The 22,802-nt window shown below is 42.2% G+C and overlaps 1 protein-coding gene across 2 annotated transcripts in view; it reads left to right on the top strand.

Moving 5' to 3' along the window:
- The window catches only part of ap4m1 (adaptor related protein complex 4 subunit mu 1), a 38,970-nt gene that overhangs the window by 12,129 nt on the left and 4,039 nt on the right, over positions 1 to 22,802 (top strand). For both annotated transcript variants that reach the window (XM_056285081.1, XM_056285082.1), the window contains exons 8-15: positions 9,626 to 9,688; positions 11,844 to 11,910; positions 12,193 to 12,246; positions 12,548 to 12,654; positions 13,040 to 13,131; positions 14,021 to 14,065; positions 14,775 to 14,825; positions 15,432 to 15,549. In XM_056285081.1, coding sequence (XP_056141056.1) covers positions 9,626 to 9,688; positions 11,844 to 11,910; positions 12,193 to 12,246; positions 12,548 to 12,654; positions 13,040 to 13,131; positions 14,021 to 14,065; positions 14,775 to 14,825; positions 15,432 to 15,549 — 597 coding nt within the window. The remainder of the gene's footprint in view (positions 1 to 9,625; positions 9,689 to 11,843; positions 11,911 to 12,192; positions 12,247 to 12,547; positions 12,655 to 13,039; positions 13,132 to 14,020; positions 14,066 to 14,774; positions 14,826 to 15,431; positions 15,550 to 22,802) is intronic.

The following is a 22,802-nucleotide window of genomic DNA, read 5'->3' on the forward strand; positions in this document are numbered from 1 at the left end:
TCAGGATCATGTGAACCTGTCGTCTGTGTGAAACCACATGTCGCACCAGCGGCGATTTGCTGCCAGACGACAGTTTCCTGATCGACGAGACTACTTTTCCATACCTCGACAATTCTCTGGACAAAAACTCATCGGAGATGAAAGGCGGGATGTTCGAAACGGTGACTCTTGTCGACGACGTGGTGGAGAGGGTACCCAAGGAGGAGAGAGTGGTGATTGGAGCGGACTTCAATGGGCATGTTGGTGAAGGGAACAGAGGTGATGAGGAGGTGATGGGTAGGTATGGTGTCAAGGAGAGAAATGCGGAAGGACAGATGGTGGTGGATTTTGCGAAAAGGATGGAAATGGCTGTGGTGAATACATATTTCAAGAAGAGGGAGGAACACAGGGTGACATACAAGAGTGGAGGAAAGTGCACACAGGTGGATATCTTATGTAGAAGGCACGATCTAAAGGGATTGGAGTCTGCAAGGTGGTGACAGGGGAGAACGTAGCTAGGCAGCATCAGATGGTGGTCTGTAGGATGACTTTGGAGACCAAGAAGAGGAAGCGAGTGAAGGCAGAGCCGAAGATCAAATGGTGGAAGTTGAAGAAGGAAGACTGTTGTATGGAGTTCAGGCAGGAGTTAAGACAGGCACTGGGTGGTAGTGAAGAGTTGCCGGATGGCTGGGCATGCACTGCAGAAATAGTGAGGGAGACAGCTAGGAAGGTACTTGGTGTGTCATCAGGACAGAGGAAGGAAGACAAGGAGACTTGGTGGTGGAATGAGGAAGTACAGCAAATTATACAGAGGAAGAGGTTGGCAAAGAAGTAGGGGGATAGTCAGAGAGATGAAGAAAGTAGACAGGAGTACAAGGAGACCAGCATAAAGCAAAGAGAGAGGTGGCAAAGGCAAAGGAAAAGGTGTATGGTGAGTTGTATGACAGGTTAGACACTAAGGAAGGAGAAAAGGACTTGTACCGATTGGCTAGACAGAGGGACCGAGCTGTGAAGGATGGGCAGCAAGTTAGGGTGATCAAGGATAGAGATGGAAATGTGCTGACAAGTGAGGAGAGTGTGTTGAGAAGGTGGAAGGAGTACTTTGAGGGGCTGATGAATGAAGAAAATGAGAGAGAGAAGGTTGGATGATATAGGCATAGTGAATCAGGGAGTTCAGTGGATTAGCAAGGAGGAAGTGAGGGCAGCTATGAAGAGGATGAAGAGTGGAAAGGCAGTTGGTCCTGATGACGTACCTGTGGAGGTATGGAGAAGTTTAGGAGAGATGGCAGTGGGGTTTTTCACTAGATTGTTTAACACAGTCTTGGAAAGTGAGAGGATGCCTGAGGAGTGGAGAAGAAGCATACTGGTACCGATTTTCAAGAACAAGGGCGATGAGGAGAACTGTAGCAACTACAGAGGTATAAAGTTGATCAGCCAAAGCATGAAGATATGGGAAAGAGTAATAGAAGCTAGGTTAAGAGGAGAGGTGATGATTAGCGAGCAGCAGTATGGGTTCATGCCATGAAAGAGTAACACAGATGCGATGTTTGCTTTGAGAATGTTGATCGGTCTTTGTAGATTTAGAGAAAGCATACAACAGGGTGCCGAGAGAGGAGGTGTGGTATTGTATGAGGAAGTCAGGAGTTGCAGAGAGGTATGTAGGAGTGGTGCAGGATATGTATGAGGGAAGTGTTACAATGATGAGGTGTGCGGTGGGAATGACAGATGGGTTCAGGGTGGAGGTGGGATTACTTCAAGGATCAGCTCTGAGTCCTTTCTTGTTTGCAATGGTGATGGACAGGTTGACGGACAAGATTAGACAGGAGTCTTCATGGACAAAGATGCTTGCGGATGACATTGTGATCTGTAGCGAGAGTAGGGTGCAGGTCGAGGAGAGCCTGGAGAGGTGGAGGTATGCACTGGAGAGAAGAGGAATGAAAGTCAATAGGAGCAAGATGGAATATGAATGAGAGGGAGGACAGTGAAATGGTCAGGATGCAAGGAGTGGAGGTGACGAAGGCATATGAGTTTAATTACTTGGGGTCAACTGTCCAAAGTAACGGGGAGTGCAGCAGAGAGGTGAAGAAGAGAGTGTTGGCAGGGTGGAGTGGGTGGAGAAGAGTATCAGGAGTGATTTGCGACAGAAGGGTACCAGCAAGAGTTAAAGGGAAAGTTTACAAGATGGTTGTGAGACCAGCTATGTTATATGGTTTGGAGACAGTGGCACTGACGAAAAGACAGGAGGCGGAGCTGGAGGTGGCGGAGTTGACGGTGCTAAGATTCTCACTGGGAGTGACAAAGAAGGACAGGATTAGGAATGATTATATTACCGCTCAAGTTGGACGGTTTGGAGACAAAGCAAGAGAAGCAAGATTGAGATGGCTTGGACATGTGTGGAGGAGAGATGCTGGGTATATTGGGAGAAGGATGCTGAATATGGAGCTGCCAGGAAAGAGGAAGGCCAAAGAGGAGGTTTATGGATGTGGTGAGGGAAGACATGCAGGTGGCTGGTGTGACAGAGGAAGATGCAGAAGACAGGAAGAAATGGAAACGGATGATCCGCTGTGGCGACCCTTAAAGGGAGCAGCCGAAAGTAGTAGTAGTAGTACAATCTTGTTTCGTGCGTCGTGCACTCATCAGCTGCATTCCCGACAATTTTCCAGAATTGACGGAACATTGACTAGACTAATCTAATGTCATAGCTGATGAGTGTGCGATGCACGAAACAAGCTTGTACTGCTATGTATTAAAAGTTTTTTTTCCTACATCTATATTCCGCTCCTCATTTGTTGAACACTTTTATCAACACCTTTGACGGTTTCCAAGAAAAAAGCTATATATATATGTATATGAATCCAGTGAGTTAAGTTTTATATATATAATCCAGTGAGTCAAGTTATTTATATATGTATGTATATATATATATATACACTACCGTTCAAAAGTTTGGGATCACCCAAACAATTTTGTGTTTTCCATGAAAAGTCACACTTATTCACCACCATATGTTGTGAAATGAATAGAAAATAGAGTCAAGACATTGACAAGGTTAGAAATAATGATTTGTATTTGAAATAAGATTTTTTTTACATCAAACTTTGCTTTCGTCAAAGAATCCTCCATTTGCAGCAATTACAGCATTGCAGACCTTTGGCATTCTAGCTGTTAATTTGTTGAGGTAATCTGGAGAAATTGCACCCCACGCTTCCAGAAGCAGCTCCCACAAGTTGGATTGGTTGGATGGGCACTTCTTTGAGCAGATTGAGTTTCTGGAGCATCACATTTGTGGGGTCAATTAAACGCTCAAAATGGCCAGAAAAAGAGAACTTTCATCTGAAACTCGACAGTCTATTCTTGTTCTTAGAAATGAAGGCTATTCCATGCGAGAAATTGCTAAGAAATTGAAGATTTCCTACACCGGTGTGTACTACTCCCTTCAGAGGACAGCACAAACAGGCTCTAACCAGAGTAGAAAAAGAAGTGGGAGGCCGCGTTGCACAACTGAGCAAGAAGATAAGTACATTAGAGTCTCTAGTTTGAGAAACAGACGCCTCACAGGTCCCCAACTGGCATCTTCATTAAATAGTACCTGTTAGAGCCTGTTTGTGCTGTCCTCTGAAGGGAGTAGTACACACCGGTGTAGGAAATCTTCAATTTCTTAGCAATTTCTCGCATGGAATAGCCTTCATTTCTAAGAACAAGAATAGACTGTCGAGTTTCAGATGAAAGTTCTCTTTTTCTGGCCATTTTGAGCGTTTAATTGACCCCACAAATGTGATGCTCCAGAAACTCAATCTGCTCAAAGAAGTGCCCATCCAACCAATCCAACTTGTGGGAGCTGCTTCTGGAAGCGTGGGGTGCAATTTCTCCAGATTACCTCAACAAATTAACAGCTAGAATGCCAAAGGTCTGCAATGCTGTAATTGCTGCAAATGGAGGATTCTTTGACGAAAGCAAAGTTTGATGTAAAAAAAATCTTATTTCAAATACAAATCATTATTTCTAACCTTTTCAATGTCTTGACTCTATTTTCTATTCATTTCACAACATATGGTGGTGAATAAGTGTGACTTTTCATGGAAAACACGAAATTGTTTGGGTGATCCCAAACTTTTGAACGGTAGTGTATATATATGTAGGAGTTGCTGTAAGCAGTAAGCAATGCTCTTGTACTCTTCTTTTATATGTTGAGTTTTGTATTAGCCAGGTTATTTCTTAAATATGCACACAAGTCAGCTCGTGTGTATTTTGAATATTTCTTGAAATGGTAAAGAGTTTTCGGTAACACTTTCTATGAAGCTTGCATCTATAATGTCCGATAAGCATCTACTGCATCTATAATGCCCATACTTTCCTATAATGTGTATTACAATGACCAACGGCTATGGCTGAAGACTGAAATAGCACTGAAGTCTCATTATGCAGCTCTACAAATCTTCAGCAAAACAAGTTGGCTATGATGCATTATGACATTTGACAGATAAACAGGCTAATGAAGACATATTTATAATGCATAAATCCGTTTTAAATTGACAATGTATCATAAATGTGGTTATGAGGTGTTGCGAGGGTGTATAAATGGTTATAATGAATCTTACAATGACGTATAGCTACATTATAGACGCTTATAGGGCGTTATAGATGCAAGCTTCATAGAAAGTGTTACCGTGTTACCGATTTTTCTTTAAAATAAATGTTATGTAAATGTTATGTATCTCGTATAGTGCATGCAGAGAATTGAATCTTCTTGTTTAGGCATATATAATATGATTGGATTTTTTTCCCATTTGTTCAACATTCTGGAATCTCCCTGGACACTTAGGCCATGAACCAAATTTTCCTAGCGGAAACTGTGGTTGGTACACTGCTGGGCCTAAGCTTCCCTTGGGGTTGTCCTATTGAACATGTTTTTGCCCCTTTTAGAACAAAGTTCAATGCTTTGACAAGAATCCTCCCCCTAAGCTGAGAGAGAGAGGGCTGGATCAGTGTAGGTTTGAGCCTTACCATCTGAACATCCTGGGAGCAGAGAGCAAATGGGGGTAAATGAGTTACCATTAGACAGCTGAGTATTCATTCTCCAGTTACTGTTAACTGTAGGACATAAGATTCCCCTGCCAAGAGTCCCTACGTTCATTTCACTAGGCCCAAGCTTCCCCTGGGGAGGTTTGTCCTTGTGGCCACAACATCTTTGCCCTTTTCAGAACAGTGTGATGGTTCAACTGGAAACCTCCCCAATGCTAAGAGAGACAGGGCTTGGTCAGGTCAGTGAGGGTATGAGCCCCATCTCTGGAACACCCTGGGAAAGGTCAAATATTGGTGGTAATATCAGTCTCATAGTTACAGAGTGAAGTATTCCCAGAGACTGTAAACTGTAGGAAGCTAGCGAGCTCACTGCCTTCTTTTAAATCACATCTTAAAATGTACTTTTACAGGAAGGCTTTTTTTATAGTAAATCCATTGTTGCCCAATTTTTATTATTTATTCATTTATTTATTATATTGTTTATATCTTATACTTTTATAATTTAACATTTCTAATTCTTTATATTTTTATACTTTTCTTTCTTTAACTTATTTTAATTGTTTTCATCATAATCCTAGTTTTATCAGCTCTAATTATGCTCTTGTGACTTTATCCTGATGGTGTTTTACCCTGTTCTGTGGAGCAGATTTGGTTATGTCCTATATTTTTATTGTATTTTGTTGTTTTATCTTGACTATGTGCATTATTTTATGCTGTTGTGTGAGGCACCTTGTAACGCTGTTTAGAAAGGTGCGATATAAGTTTATTATTGTTTCTGTTATTATTATTATTGTTATTATTACTGTAGAAGTCATATTAAAAACCTAGAAGCAACCATCCAATCACTCTCTACGAGGTGCATTGAAGCCCATTTATTTAAGCTAAATTCAAGATGGTGATTGGTCATTTCATGGATTCCGGGGGAAAAAAATTGCTACTACAGGAGTAAAAACAGGACTTGAATTATGACAATGTGATTTTATCAGAGCCAGTCTACGGAGATCCAAAGAGTTACTACTGGTTATGACAAAACAACTTTGCTTGCTGATAGCCCCAGAGAGTGGACTGTGGATGCATGGCCAGGGGCTGGTATGGCAGTGGTGGCAAAAAGTGGCTTACCCTGATGTCACTAGACCAGTGCAAAACCCTAAAAACTGGTTAAAAAAAAATGTCAAAAAATACAAACACAATTGCAAGAGATACCTTATGTTTGTTTGTGTTGATAAAAGAAATAAAACAGTGGGTTTTTTAAATAAGTATTTACAGTTAACCTTTTTTTGTATATGCTCCATAGACCCCCATTCATTTTGGATTCTCGTGATTGCCCACCCAGTTGTAATTACAACCCAGAAGTGTTCAGAGACTGGGAGTTCTTCCTATCTACAAATTCTCTGATTTTATTTCAGCTTTAATGGCGTATCTCCACAATGTGAATCATATTACCTATCAATTTAAGAGTCCTCGATGGCTGAAACACTAGTCAAGTCAAATTTGTTTGTGTAGCCCAAATTCAGAAGGTAGTGCCAAAGGGTTTTACAATCAGTACAATATACGACACCCTCTATCCTTGGACCCTAAACTCCACAACAAAAAACTTATCAGGAAAAATATATGGAAGAAACCTCAGGAAGAGAAAAGAGGAGGGATCCCTCTTCCAGAACGGACAAACATACAATAGGTTTCCATCCATCCATCCATCCATTTTCCAAGCCGCTTATCCTGATTAGGGTCCAAGATGCTGGAGCCTATCACAGCATTCATTTGGGCAGAAGGCGGGGAAACACCCTGGACAAGTCGCCAGTCCATCACAGGGCAGACATGTTCACACCTAGGGACAATTTAGTATGTCCGATTCACCTGACCTACATGTCTTTGGACTGTGGGAGGAAACCGGAGCACCTGGAGGAAACCCATGCAGACACTGGGAGAACATGCAAACTCCATTCAGAAGATGACCTGAAGTCCGTGGTGGTGTAGCGGTCTAAGCATTGGCTTTGTGTCGATGCAGTTTCCCACTGGGGACCGGTCTCGTCAGATCCGACTATAGCCGGACTCGATGAAGCAGAAATAATTGGCAATGCTGTCTTCGGGAGGGGGGCAGAGTCGGCCTGTGTTCGTCACATGAATGCTTCTCTGTGTGTATCGGAAAAAGCAGTGGTTTGGCCTGGATTCGCCTTGTCACGAAAGTGGGGAGGCGTCTCCTTCAAGACTGCCGGCTGGAGAGATGCAGTTGGTGAACGCATGCAGTACGAGGGTGGGTGTTTTAACTAAAAAAGGGATCGATTGGCCACTAAATTGGGAGAAAAAAGGGAAAAATAAGAAACAACTTTAAAAGAAAGAAGATGACCTGGGATGACCTCCAAGGTTGGACAATCCCAGGGTTCAAACCCAGGACCCCCTTGCTGTGAGGCAACAGTGCTAACCACTGGGCCACCGTACCGCCCACAATAGGTGTCAAATGCACAAAATACAGAAAAATAACAGAATTATAATGTAACATCATAGATTACACAGAGCAAGGTAACGTAGAGTACATACAGTTAATGTATAAAATTTAGCAAATTTAAATGTGCCAGGTAATAAACTTGTAAAGAGAGTGCAAGGCAAATTTAATGAATCTGTTTCCATCCAGGACAATGTCAGGAACCCCATAGATGCACTCAGGAGGCGGTGGGACCCTACTTCACAAAACCAGCTCTGCTCAGTGGGGCCCTGCAGAGTATAGACTTCACATACACACAAGAGGCGATGAAAACTTCAACACAGCATTCACACAGAGAGAGAAAGAAGATGAGAGTGATGCTGAAGTTGTTTTAGCTTAAAAAAAAGTTTAAAAGCAATTTTAAATGAGAATAGCGCAAATGAAGGCATAAATGTCCAGGAGGGTAGGAATGTGACCAAGGGAAAACAGGACGCATCACAAACAGGCTCTGAACTCATCAGGCAGTCGAAAGAGAGAGAGAGCGATGATCCATGGTCATCAGACCGTCCATAAAGGAAGAAAAACTGTCCTGGAAAGCAAGAGAGAGGGGGGAAAGGGTGTTCAACATGGGCATACATGTGCTCAGTGATATATACAAACAGAAGATTAGAATGGTGCAATGCATTCAGAAAGTGTAGGAACATTCTCGTCGGCAGGACAAAACCAAGAGCTTACTGCTAAGACCTACAGTTATGAATACACTGAGACTGGGACCCTCCCAAAAGAGGGTAGTTTGGAAAAAGCTCAGAAGGAAGTCAAAATATAGGAGGTGCCCAAGCAGGCTGACAGTCCCTCACCCCTGCATGCCCTTTTTATGTAGGAGCACTGCCATGACGTTATCAGATAACATCATAATATGCTTCAGTGGCGACCGTGCTGTGCTCTGGGCTCTTTGTGCTCGTGTTCCCCAAAGATTCTAAATCTGTTTTCATAGAAAGGTGTTAGAACTCTGAAGTGCGATCTAAAATCTCTTGTTTGCTAAACCTTATTTTAGGTTAAATGCCGTATTTAAAGAGTTTTTTTTCTTGCAAAACTGTTTTCCTTGCAAATTATCTTGTTATCCAGATATTTTCTTTGGTGTGAAAGGATTTTATACTACATTGAAAACTTTCTTGCAGCTGTCAGAGAGGGACAATCCATTTATTAATTGAAAATATCATTTACTAAATAGAAACTAGAAAAAGTTGAACATGACCTGTATTTGACCCTCCTGTATTTGCATGTACCTTCTGCCCCTTCTGAATGATGGCCGATAACATTTTTAATGAGGTCTAAGTTAAGAAAAAAATGTGAGCCTATCCTTAAAGAGGAGCAGGATAAAGACTATCGTTCAACTTTAGGACCCAGACTCAAGCACCCATGACAGAAAGGATCACTGAATCTCTTTCTGCTCCATGTGTTCTCTTTCATAACTGATACTGCTCTTTTTACCTGTAGTGGAAGGATAAGCCCAAACCTTTTGGTAATCAATAGAGGGGAATTATCCAACTAAAATGGAAGGAATCTCTGTCGGTAGTATGTATGTCTGTCCTTTGATTTTCTTGACAACCGTTCATCCGACCGACTTCACACTTGGCGGGTGTATTGTTGAGGTTTCAAGGAAGTGCATCGTGGAATTTGAAGTTGTTTGAATGAGCGGTTGTTGAGAAAATTGAAGACATACAGACAGATAGACAGACACGTTCTTCCCATGGCAACCGGATGAACAGCGCCACTGTACAATTACTACCCACATTGTGGTCGGAGGGGGAATTACACCTGAACGGGCACGGCGGTAGTTACCCAAACCTCGAGATAAATGTTCACTCCAGGATGGCCATATTTCCATGTACTTTTCTAGGACCATATTAATCAATGTTGTGTGCTTATACTGTATAACTAAGAAGTATGTCTACCATTTTCATACCTAGATTTTGAAATGTTTTAAAGTGTTTGATTCAAGGTCTTAATGGGCCATTTTAAAAAGGTATCCTTTATAACTCTATGGTATTGCTTGGATTGCTACCCTGGGTGATGCTCCCCCATGTGACTGCATAGAGCACTCTAACTTTACCTTGGTTATGAGCACCCCATTATAATGTCACTGAGATGAGATAATTTGAGATGAAACAACAATCTTTTTCTTCTTACCTTTCTTTTAAGGGAGGTAAGAGCGAGATATTCGTTGATGTCATTGAGAGGATGTCTGTCGTCATTGGCTCCAATGTGAGTGGAATCGTGTGATTTTTGTTTTTTCTTTTCTTTTGATCTTTCTATTTATAGATATGCCGACATTTTTATTGCCCTGTGTTCTGAAACAATGTTCCATATGATGAGCAAAAGAAACCAAACAGTCAAATTGTTTGATCACTTACCATCTTATATCATGATGGCTGCTGGCTGAATATTATCACATCACATTTTTATATGAGTTATCCTATGCAACCATCAATAAAATTTATATTATTTTAAACCCAGGTTATTAAGAAAAATCCTGTTACTTTGAATCATAAAAACACTTTCGTTGCCCTTTTATCTTAGACTGGTTATGTACAGTTACATGAAGTGTTGTCACTATGTAAAGAAACAATATTTATTGATTAAAGCGGCAGCAGAGAACTTTACAACCCCCCCCCCCCGGCATTTCCAAGTGGTATTAATGTTTGCGCTGCTGTCGCAAAGACAACCACATCACTTTCTGTTCATTACTTGCCTGGCTACTGTCCAAAGCAAGAAACAACTGCAAGAATCCCCATTTGAACTAGAAACCCTGTCTCAGTGCTATGATAAAGGCAGAGTAGAACTTCCGGTAGTATTAATAAGTTGGCAGTTCATGTTACTTACTGTTCCAGTAGAAATAACGCCAACTAAATGTCAGTTTGGAACCCCCTCAAGTCCCGGGTGTTGTATTGAACCCTTGTTTTCCCATCGAGATCTGTTTCCCTCTAGCCAGAGTTTGATACAACACCGGGACGCTTGATTAACCTTAATCCAACCTCAACCTAACCTCAGCCTAACCTTAACCTGACCTCAACCTAACCCTAACCCAGCCTCAACCTAACCCTAACCTAACCCTAAGTTTAACGTAATGCTTACCTTAACCTAATCGTAACTGATAGATAACCTCTTTCCATGCGAATGCTTTCATCTGGCCTGGGAGAAACGGATCTTGACGAGGAAACAGAGTTCGATACAACAATTCAGCTCTCTCTATCGAGTGAATGCCCGTCCGAGGTTCACTGTTGTTTAACTTCTTTTTTTTAATCCCTCGCCCTCTTCACGTTCTTTGCCTCCTCCATCAACAGAATTCTTTTTCTCTTGCCGGGTAGAGTTTCCACTGTCTCTTCGGTTGTTCCACCATCCGCCATTTCCACTACTGGAGATAGCTACCAATAGCTACTGGGGAAAACAAAAGCGCTATCCTCTTCCTATTTTGGTTGTACAATGGTTGACGTGCTTCCTTTGTGCCATAAATTGAGCCTTAATTTTCCTACGAGCTCGTACCCGGTAGCAAAGAGAATTACATTGTGAAAGTGAGGCTTATAGGGAACCAATCTAAACATAGACGGTGTCATTATTCTATAACCATTACACTGCAATCAACATCCATCCATTATCCGAACCACTTACCCTGCTCTCAGGGTCGCGGGGATGCTGGTGCCTGTCCCAGAAATCAACATTTACTTCATAATAATAAGTTAAAGCAAATAAGTTGTCTACTGCCGCTTTCAGTCCATCCATCCATTTTTTGGCCACCTTTCTGGGTCAGGGTCACAGGGCAGAGCAGATAAAGCAGCCTTTAACATCTCTAACCCCATCAGCTTCTTCTTGCTCCTACTGGTGGGGTTACAGGGCCTTCCCAGGCCAATTGTGAGATGTAGTCCCAATAATATTTACTGGGTTTGACCTGACATGTCCTCCAAAAATGCCTTGAATAATTTGCCTCAAAAGGGCAGTGCCCAAGGGATCAACACAACCTTAGTTGACTCCTCTGGATTTGGACGAGCAGTAGCTCTATCCTGGGGTCATTTCAAAACACTCAACTTAACCAGCACTGTCTCAAAGCCTGAGCCCAGCTAGAGAATTTTACAACTTGTACCATTGGTGTCTCATTTCTTTGTTTACTAACCTGGACTCATGACCATCAGCTCATGTGAAACTTCTGTTCATTTATTCTTACTGACAGTTGATGTCATTAACAAATGAGTTCATGAGAAATGGGGATCAGTTCAGTGCACTGACAGTGATGTGCCCTTAGCACATGAGTCAAGGCCGTATTATGCAGACGGCAGACCCCATTGACATTTATATAAAACAAATAAATGTTCTGTGTGGCTTCCCAGCTTTAAATGTAGTGTTTGTTCATTTGTTTGTGGCACAGGGTGTTCTGATGAAGGCAGACATTGAGGGAGAAATCAGAGTCAAGTGCTACATGTCCAACTGTTCTGGTGAGCTTCTCACTGAAGGACGAAGACCTGAGAAGAGTCCAGATTCTATTTTAGATTTTTCCACATTCCAGTTCATCATTTTCAGTTGAAGTTGGCATTATAAAGTCTCAGTATACAGCACCATTTCCCCTCTCTATGATCTTGTTTTATACTTGTTGGATATGCTTCTGTATCATGCCTTTAACTGAAATTTTGGGTCATACCAAATTAAGTTATACATTGTGGAATCACAAGGTATATACACAGTCACTCTTACCCTTATTCTACTTCTTGGATTAACAGAAATGCGAATTGGACTGAATGAGGAGCTCACCATTGGCAAATCTCAGCTCAGAGGTGAGCTGAGACGCACACACACACACACACACACACACACACACACACACACACACACACACACACACACACACACACACACACACACACACACACCTTCAATTACCCACTTGTTTGCTTACCTTCTTAAACACACACACTCACATATACACAAACAGACCATTCCAAAACCAGACATTCTCTTGTATAGGTGTGCTGATGACCTTTTCTGTCTCTTCTTCCCCTGCCCAACCTCACTTCCCCCTCCATTCCTGTCCTCTCCTCTCTTCTCTTCCTAATCTCATGTCTCCTCTATTTTCAGGTTATGGGGCAGTGGTCCGTGTGGATGAGTGTAGTTTCCACCAGACTGTCAAACTAGATGAGTTTGACACAACCAGAATCCTAAAAGTTTGTCCTAGCCAAGGGGAGGTGCTCATAAATGACTTCTCTATCTCTCCCAGCTCCTCTACTCTTTTTCTCCCTCTCTGTGTTTTTGTTTATGTCCTTCTCTCTGCCCATCTTTCCATTTTTGTTTACATGTCTCCCTCACACAAACATGCAAATGCAAACAAATACCGCTTAAGCTTGTCTTGTATTGGCAGCTTCCCTCTCCACCCTTTATCTCTTTTTCTCTCTTTCTCTCTCTCCTGCCTCTTGCCTTTGCCCTTTTTCCCCTCTTCCTTCAAGCTTTCCATTTATCACAGCCTCGCCATGTTTCCTCTTTCACCCTCTTTCCCCCTGTCTCTCGCTCCTTCGTTCTCTCCTCCTCTTTCATCTGTTTATCTAACCCCTGGTTGCCGTTTCTCTGTTGCAGCAAACAGTCATGCAATACCAGCTGTGTGATGACCTACCCTCAGCCCCTCCTTTTCGCCTCTTCCCCACCATAGAGAGGGACAGCAGTGGAAGGTAGGAAAATTCTGGAAGCAGAGAACTTCCTCAAAAACAGCCACAATGAGGTATGTTAATCAGTGGTAGTTTGCTGATAGAGAGCACTCAGGAGAAGACTTGCAATAGCAAAAGACAAAAAAAGTTTACACAACTTATTTTAAGATAACACAAAACAGGATATGACAAGATAGACATCATTCAATCATAATGAACAGCAGCACGCAAACCTGAAACTTCAGCTTATATTCTGTGCTACTCTGGTGGCTTCCAGTGCGTCCTTGCACCAATATCACCAAGACGAATTCTTGCATGTTGGTTGTCCTTTGAGAATAACATGATGCTGATTAATAGGATAAAACAGAGTCTAGAAATGCGAAGTAGCAGAGTCACATTGGTTTTGCTCAATAATTAGATGATCAATAGCCACACAATGCCCTTGGATCTGGAAGGTGTTCATGGTCCTTCTCAAGTGCCCTTCAGCAGGGCAGTTGTTTGTTTACATGGAAGTTGGAACTAACAGCATCCCTACTCATGATAACACTTGGCTGCCCAAATACAGGCACAGGGGAGTAGGTATTTATATGAAGTGCATGGATAGCACTGGCATGTAAACACTTTTAACAGTAATAGCAGGCCTACAAAATAGCTATATAGCTTTTTTAGCTATATAAAGAATTGTACTGGACCATTTCTGAATTATTTATACTGCTTGAAAGACCCTAGTAGATCTGTGGTTAATTAACGGTCCCTTGTGTTATCAAACAAAGAAGATTGTCCTCATAGAGAGAGAATGAGTTGTATGATACAGAAAAAGAAAATCACAAGCATCAAGAAAAAAATCCAGATGTTCTCCATCAAACCAGCTCCATTTGTCTCATATGTTTGTCTCCCTTTATTTTGTCTGTAGGCTGCTGATGTATCTGAAGCTACGCTGTGACCTGCCCCCCAAGAGGTCAGGCTTCAGCTCACTTCAGACCTGTAATCCACATAACACCAGCTCTCTCCTTCTTCATGTCCTTTATCACACCAACTTCAATGCCTCCCTCCTGCCCTCCTCTGCTATACCACTCTCTTTTCTCTCCACCCCCATCTCCTACATCACCAGATCTCTCCTTTCTCTTCTCCCTTAAAATGGAGAAGTTGGTAGTTTGTGTAATGCTATCTATCCATGAACATTGTGCATTTGTGGACATATTCAACACTTGAACATTGTCTCATTTGATGTGGTGTTTTTCCCCATGAAATGAACACTAGTGATACCCGGATATATCGTTTGCTACAATACCACATGCTTTTTTCTATAATTAAACATTTATGTTCCTGCAAGAATTGCTCCTATCCAGGATGCCATAACTCAGATGTCTTAATGTGAAATTGATTTGGCATGTCACCTAATGATCTTACAGCATTAAGTTTTGCTGCAACTTAAACAGAATGATGAAATCTTTTTTTATGACAAAAATGGGGTAAAAATTGGCTTAAGCATGTACTATTGTCATATCAGTAGAATAAATACAATGCAAGCAACACTTGCATTCAGCAGTTGAATGATACAGCAATACCAGATTCTCCTGTACAAAATGAATGGACTTCACAGCATTAATACCCATTCATGTGATTCAGGGTGATTTCTTTTTTTGTTATTATTATTATTATTGCAGTTCCGCTATCAACGTTTCTGTGACCATCCCTGTTCCTAAAGGATCACTGAGGTGAGAAACTGAATACATTCAAATCTAACTAAGACATTGACAAATGTGGTTATGGAAATCATGATGTGAAAATGTCCCTCTCTTCCTCCTTCCTTCATTTTGGCTGTCTGTCTAAGGAGCCTAATGGCCCAAAGCGCAGCATTTTGTTGAGGCCACTTCTACCCTTGTACAGCAAATTTTTATATAAATGTTTCTTATTCATTTAACTCACATTCGTTTCTTGTTTGTTCTCTGTCTACAGCTTGTATTTTTGTCATTGATGCAGGTTTTTTAGCCAATATTATCTTAGTAGCAGTGCACATAAAATTGTTTTTGAGGAAAAAGTTACATCTAATGACACTTAAAAGGAAAGAAGATTTAAAGTAGCTCAAGTAAAATAATTGCTTTATTTCTTTCTACTGGTCTGTAGTCTGAAGGACAGAATTTCATTACTGTAATCATCTACTTTTTCTGTCCTTACCATAGATTTCTTGTAATTATGGTGATGTAGACACGAAAGCTTATTTTACTTTTGCCCTCACTTTTGAGTTACTCTGATCAAGAGTATCAGCTAATTGTGTGCAACAGAAAGGTGAAGTGCGTAACCCCTTTTTCTGGATTTGGCAGTATGTCTCAGGAACTTAGCAGTCCAGACCAGAGTGCTGAACTGAGGCCGCAAAGCAAGGCTGTTCACTGGCAAATTCCCTGTTTCCCTGGTGGAGCGCAGCTCTCTGCACTGTTTAAGGTAACTTTACACACACGCACGCACGCGCGTGCACACACACACACACACTTCATTTTATATATGAGTGTAGACGTATATATAGAATGTATGTATATACAATATGTATGTAGAATTATGTACCTCAACAAAACATTTTTCTACAGCTAAAACAAGACAATAAAAAAATCAAAATGCATCTTTTCCAAACTAAAGATATGAGGGAATGTTTAACATAACAGTTTTTATTGCAGAATGAAGGTCATAAATGATTGTCAGTGAATTGAACACTACCACAGACAGTTAATTCGGGTATTAAAGTAAAACAATGATAATTTTAATGGCAACATAATACAGCTACGGTTAAGTAATTTAAACCCAGCAGTCTTACAGTCTTGTGTGGATGTTTCTTTGTTAGATGTGTATGTGGGTGCTTGTTTGTGCATTGTGTGTGCATATGTTCTCGAGTGGTCATAAAAGCCTCGTACCAATTACATGGTAATTATGACTCAAATCAGTTTGTGAGTGACATATATTATACGTGTATATATATTATATATTATATATTATATATATGTGTGTGTATATATATGTGTGTATATATATATATATATATTATATATATATATATACACAACATCCAACAATGAGTCTCAAACATGAAGAGCTGGGCTGTCTAGGCCCTGACATGAGTCACACCTACTGGTTGAAGAAGCTAACGGTATTCCATGAACACCTGGCATCACAGATGAACCAGCTGCTATCATCAGGGTCTCACCCTGACTGGCTAACACAGGAGAGAACAATACTGATCATGAACGATCCTCATAAGGGTACAACACCTTCAAACAAACGGCTGATAACCTGCCTCTCCACAACATGAAAGATCCTGTCAGTTCACCAGTCAGCAGTTACCCAAGACTCTTAGACCAGACAGACCAACTTGAGTACAGCCTGGATTGACTTCAAGAAAGCCTATGATGCAATGCCCCACACATGGTTACTGGAGTTCTTGGCACTATACAAAGCCAACAGGACACTAATAGCCTTCATCAAGAACTCAATGCGGCAATGGAAATCAACAGTAGAGGCCAACTCAAAACAAACACACAGGTAACACTGGACAACAAAGATTTTGCTACCTGAACATTTTTAGGAGTATTTTATGGATTTTGGAATGCTGATCACAAAAATCACCTTAAAATTTTCCTATCACATACTGTTTTGTAGATAAAACGTATTTTTGTGATTTCCCGTCATATTTTAAGTCTACTAGTATATTACCCACAAAGCAAGCAGTTTTGGCCAGTCCAACCATGCTTGCGCATGCCATGCACTCAGTGTAGGCGCTATACAAATGTCTTAGGCATGCCTGGGCATGCTTAGTCAGGTTAGACGCTGGCAGACAGGCTATAAAAGCTGCTCACATTTACAGCTGTTTGGACACACATTGATGTACATGTTCTTTAGCTAATATCATAGTGAGTATACTTGACAATAGGATTTATTATCTTCAGGGAGATTTAATACAGCAGAAATGTCTCATCAATGTTGCAACAGCTGCAATACATTCTGTTACATCTGTGGCAAGTATACGCTTAAAGCTCAAGGACGCACCATGTATGCACTTATTAAGAAAGCCTATAAGCTCTACTTTGGATGTAAAATTGGTGACCAAGAGAAACCCTGGGCTCCTCACATTTGTTGTGCAACATGGGCAGTCAACCTGAGAGCTTGGCTCAGTGGTACTCGGAGGTCAATGTCATTTGCCGTCCCAATGATATGGCGGGAAGAGGAGGATTACGTGACGGACTGTTACTTCTGTCTGACCAATGTATCTGACTTCTCCACAAAAAAACAAGAAATGTATTGAATACCCCAATCTGCCTTCAGCCATGAGACCAGAGCCACATGATGACAGTTTGCCAGTACCGAAGCCACCAGAGACATGGAGCCTAGATAAGGCAGATGAAGATGCCACAACACATGATCCAGATGTGGAAAGCGACACTGATCCAGATGTGAACCCTTTACGCCGGTTATCCTCATCTGATAACACAGACAGAATTAAATGACCTGGTCAGGGACTTAGATGTGTCAAAAGCTAAAGCAGAACTACTTGGTTCAAGATTGCAGGGATGGGGTTTGCTGTCACCAGGTATAAAAGTTTCTATCTTTTGGAACCATCAAGAAGATTTGACACACTTCTTTACGCAGGTTGACAACCTCTGTTTCTGCACTGACATTGATGGATTGTTCATGACTTTGGGTTGTATGCATGACCCACAACAATGGCGTCTTTTATAGATTCGTCAAAGTTAAGCCTGAAAGCTAACCTGTTACACAGTGGCAATGTCCACCCTTGAATACCCATTGGCTATGCAGTACACATAAAAGAAACCAATAATAACATGGATCTGTTGTTTAAACACATACAGTACAACAATGACGACTGGAACATCTGTGGTGATCTAAAAGTACTGGCACTGCTACTGGGAATGCAGCTTGGATATACAAAGTACTGTTGTTGCCTTTGTGAATGGGATAGCCATGCGAATGAGTCACATTACATTAAAAAGAACTGGCCGCTCCATAAAGCACGTTGTTCCAGGGCAGGCGAATAAACCACTTGTCGACCCAACAAAGATATTTCTGCCTCCTCTTCATATAAAACTCGGGTTGATGAAAAAAATTGTGAAAGTAGTGAACAAAGAAAGTGATGGATTTCGCTATGTGAGACAGATGTTCCCAAGAATAACTGACGCCAAGATTAAGAAAGGCATTTTTGTTGGTCCACAAATCAGACAGGTCATTAATGACTGGGAGTTGGAAGATCTGCTAGTGGGGCCAGAGAAAATATCACGGAAGGCATGTAAGGATGTTGTTGAGAATTTTCTTGGCAATGACAGATCACCAAACTACATTGAGTTGCTTGACAACATGCTTAAAGCATACAAAACCATGAAGTGCAACATGTCTTTGAAAATTAATTTTCTGCATTCACACTTGGACTTTTTCCCTGCTGATCTTGGTGCAGCCACTGACAAACATGGTGAAAGGTTTCGCCAGGACATTGCAACCATGGAAAAGAGGTATCAGGGCAACTGGAATCCATCGATGCTGGCCGACTATTGTTGGACACTGACACGAGAGGCACCAGATGCTGAGCACAAACGAAAATCAGCTGCAAAGCATTTTAAGCTCAGTTGAACTAACCCAATGTATCAGCACCAGTATGCGAACATGTTAAATTCAATAAAAGGTATTTTAATGTTTCTCCAAATCTCTACATGATACAGCAAATCTGAAATTACTTTTGTGGTCAGCTTGACATCGTCTTTCATAATCTAATTTTTTTTCAGGGAGCAAAACTTTCTAAAAAATTTATTGTCCAGTGTAACCATCAAATGTGGCATATACCAAGGTGATGCACTATCCCCGCTGCTGTTCTGCATAGGCCTGAACCCCCTAAGTCAGATCATCACAAAGAGTGGATGTGTATACAGGTTCAGAAGTGGAGTTACCATCAGTCACCTACTATAGAGGGTATGCGGGTGACGTCACAGATGCGGAACTCACAACGCGGCACTGGGTGGCAAAAAGACTGAGTGACAGCGTTAACGTCCAGCTTGAATACCGTGAAAATGTATCTAAAATGGGAAAGAACTGTTGTGCGATAGACTGCACTAATAGATTTCACAAGAAATTGAAGTCATCTTTTTACAGACTACCGAAAGATAAGGTAAATAGAAACAAACGGATCGCTGCAATTCGCAGAAACAACTGGAATCCAGGCACCGAATCATGGATTTGCGGTTCCCATTTTGTGTCAGGTAGGCTAACGTTAGGCTATGTTGGATTTTTGGGTAACGTTAAATGGTAAAATCATAAAGTCATATACTGTATTGACTACTCATCAATTAAATATTTAGCATCTTTCATAAGTTTTTGTCAGCATTTTTTTTAAACGTCCTTGTGTTCTAACTTAATAAAATAAAATAAATATTTGTACAAACCTGTCCACATACCACCAGAATGTCCATCAGTGTCCTCGTCACATTAATTTTGCCAACAAATGTTAATGTCCATGGACCACTGGTTATTTGGTAAACTGTACGGGTCACTGACAAGTCCCAACTTCCTTTAATTTAAGCAGATAATCTTGCGTTATAATCCCGGTTTCACTGTTTCCCCTACTAGAAGCCGCCATGTTGCGGGATGTTTTGCCACTCACTGTGACTGAGGGGCTGTGTTCCAGTGGGAAAGTGACGTCAATGCATACGTTGTATACATGGATGACATCAGCCCGTATGTCAGGAATGAGTGAGACGTTGACTTGTTGATCCACTTCACCAGGATCTACAGCGACGATATCGGGATGTCATTCCGACTGGACAAGTGTGGTCGAATGGTGGTAAAAAGAGGAAAGATGGTGAGGACTTGAAAGGGTTGAATTACCAGATGGCAGGATAACAGACATACAGGACAGTTACAAGTACCTGGGTATTCCACAGGCAAATGGAAACCATGATGAGGCAGCAAGGAGGTCAACTACAGCCAAATACCTCCAGAGGGTGTGGCAGGTCCTGAGGAGTCAGCTCAATGGGAAGAATAAGATCCAAGGCATCAACACATACGCCCTACTAATTATCAGAAGGTTACAGATATCAGGACACTGAAACTCCTCACAATGCACAGAGGGTTCCACCCGAAGTCCAGCAACCTGAGATTGTACTATAAGCAAAAAGATGGCGGCCAAGGGTTAGTGGGTGTCAGAGCCACTATCAAGGATGAAACAAGGAACGTATATGAGTAGGTCAGAAAGGAGGGCCCCCCAGGACAAACTGCTAAGTTAGTACCTCAGGCAGCAGAAGACAGAGGGTGGGAAGGAAGAAGAAGAGGTATCATGGAAGACCAAGCCCTTCCATGGGATTTACCATCAACAGATAGAAGACATGACAGAGAGATCCTACCAGTGGCTAGAAAAGGCTGGACTGAGGGACAGCACAGTGGCCGTGATCATAGCAGCACACGAATAAGCTCTCAGCACCAGATCAGTTTAGGCAGGGGTCTACCACACCAGACAAGACCCAAGATGCAGGCTGTGCAAAGACGCCTTCCTTTGGCATTAACATCAGCACAAAAACAGTGTGCCACGAGCTTCATGGAATGGGTTTCCATGGCCGAGCAGCTGCATGCAAGCCTTACATCACCAAGCACAATGCCAAGCGTCGGATGGAGTGGTGTAAAGCACGCTGCCACTGGACTCTGGAGCAGTGGAAACATGTTCTGTGGAGTGACAAATCACGCTTCTCTGTCTGGCAGTCTGATGGACAAGTCTGGGTTTGGCGGATGCCAGGAAAATGTTACCTGCCTGACTGCATTGTGCCACCTGTAAAGTTTGTTGGGGGAGGGATAATGGTATGGGATTGTTTTTCAGGGGCTGGGCTAGGCCCCTTAGTTCCAGTGAAGGGAAATCTTAATGCTTCAGCATACCAAGACATTTTGGACAATATTCTATGCTTCCAACTTTTTGGGAACAGTTTGGGGAGGGCCCTTTTTTTGTTCCAGCATGGCTGTGCCCCAGTGCACAAAGCAAGGTCCATTAAGATATGGTTGGGTGAGTTTGGTGTGGAAGAACTTGACTGGCCCACACAGAGCCCTGACCTCAACCCCATTGAACACCTTTGGGATGAACTAGAATGGAGATTGCGAGCCAGGTCTTCTCATCCGACATTGGAGAGAGCACCGACACCCTCACAAATGCTCTTCTGGGTGAATGGGCAAAAATTCCCACAGACACACTCCAAAATCTTATGGAAAGCCTTCCCAGACGAGTGGAAGCTGTTATAACTGCAAAGGGAGGACCAACTTCATATTAATGCCTATGGATTTAGAATGGTATGTCATAAAAGCTCCTGTAAGTGTGATGGCCAGGTGACCCAATATTTTTGTACATATAGTGTGTGTGTGTGTGTGTGTGTGTGTGTGTGTGTGTGTGTGTGTGTGTGTGTGTGTGTGTGTGTATATTTATATATAGATATACACTCACCGGCCACTTTATTAGGCACACCTGTCCAACTGCTCGTTAGCGCAAATTTCTAATCAGCCAATCACATGGCAGCAACTCAATGCATTTAGGCATGTAGACATGGTCAAGACGATCTGCTGCAGTTCAAACCGAGCATCAGAATGGGGAAGAAAGGTGATTTAAGTGACTTTGAACGTGGCATGGTTGTTGGTGCCAGACGGGCTGGTCTGAGTATTTCAGAAACTGCTGATCTACTGGGATTTTCACGCACAACCATCTCTAGGGTTTACAGAGAATGGTCCGAAAAAGAGAAAATATCCAGTGAGTGGCAGTTCTGTGGGCGAAAATGCCTTGTTGATGCCAGAGGTCAGAGGAGAATGGCCAAACTGGTTCGAGCTGATAGAAAGGCAACAGTAACTCAAATAACCACTCATTACAACCGAGGTATGCAGAAGAGCATCTCTGAACGCACAACACGTCGAACCTTGAGGCAGATGGGCTACAGCAGCAGAAGACCACGCCGGGTGCCACTCCTGTCAGCTAAGAACAGGAAACTGAGGCTACAATTCGCACAGGCTCACCAAAATTGGACAATAGAAGATTGGGAAAACGTTGCCTGGTCTGATGAGTCTCGATTTCTGCTGCGACATTCGGATGGTAGGGTCAGAATTTGGCGTCAACAACATGAAAGCATGGATCCATCCTGCCTTGTATCAACGGTTCAGGCTGGTGGTGGTGGTGTAATGGTGTGGGGGATATTTTCTTGGCACACTTTGGGCCCCTTAGTACCAATTGAGCATCGTGTCAACGCCATAGCCTACCCGAGTATTGTTGCTGACCATGTCCATCCCTTTATGACCACAGTGTTCCCATCTTCTGATGGCTACTTCCAGCAGAATAACGCGCCATGTCATAAAGCTCGAATCATTTCAGACTGGTTTCTTGAACATGACAATGAGTTCACTGTACTCAAATGGCCTCCACAGTCACCAGATCTCAATCCAATAGAGCACCTTTGGGATGTGGTGGACCGGGAGATTCGCATCATGGATGTGCAGCCGACAAATCTGCAGAACTGCGTGATGCTATCATGTCAATATGGACCAAACTCTCTGAGGAATGTTTCCAGTACCTTGTTGAATCTATGCCACGAAGGATTAAGGCAGTTCTGAAGGCAAAAGGGGGTCCAACCCGGTACTAGCAAGCTGTACCTAATAAAGTGGCCCTCTCTCTCTCTCTCTCTCTC

The sequence above is a fragment of the Lampris incognitus genome, chromosome 8 (genome assembly GCF_029633865.1).
Source record: "Lampris incognitus isolate fLamInc1 chromosome 8, fLamInc1.hap2, whole genome shotgun sequence".
NCBI lineage: Eukaryota > Metazoa > Chordata > Actinopteri > Lampriformes > Lampridae > Lampris > Lampris incognitus.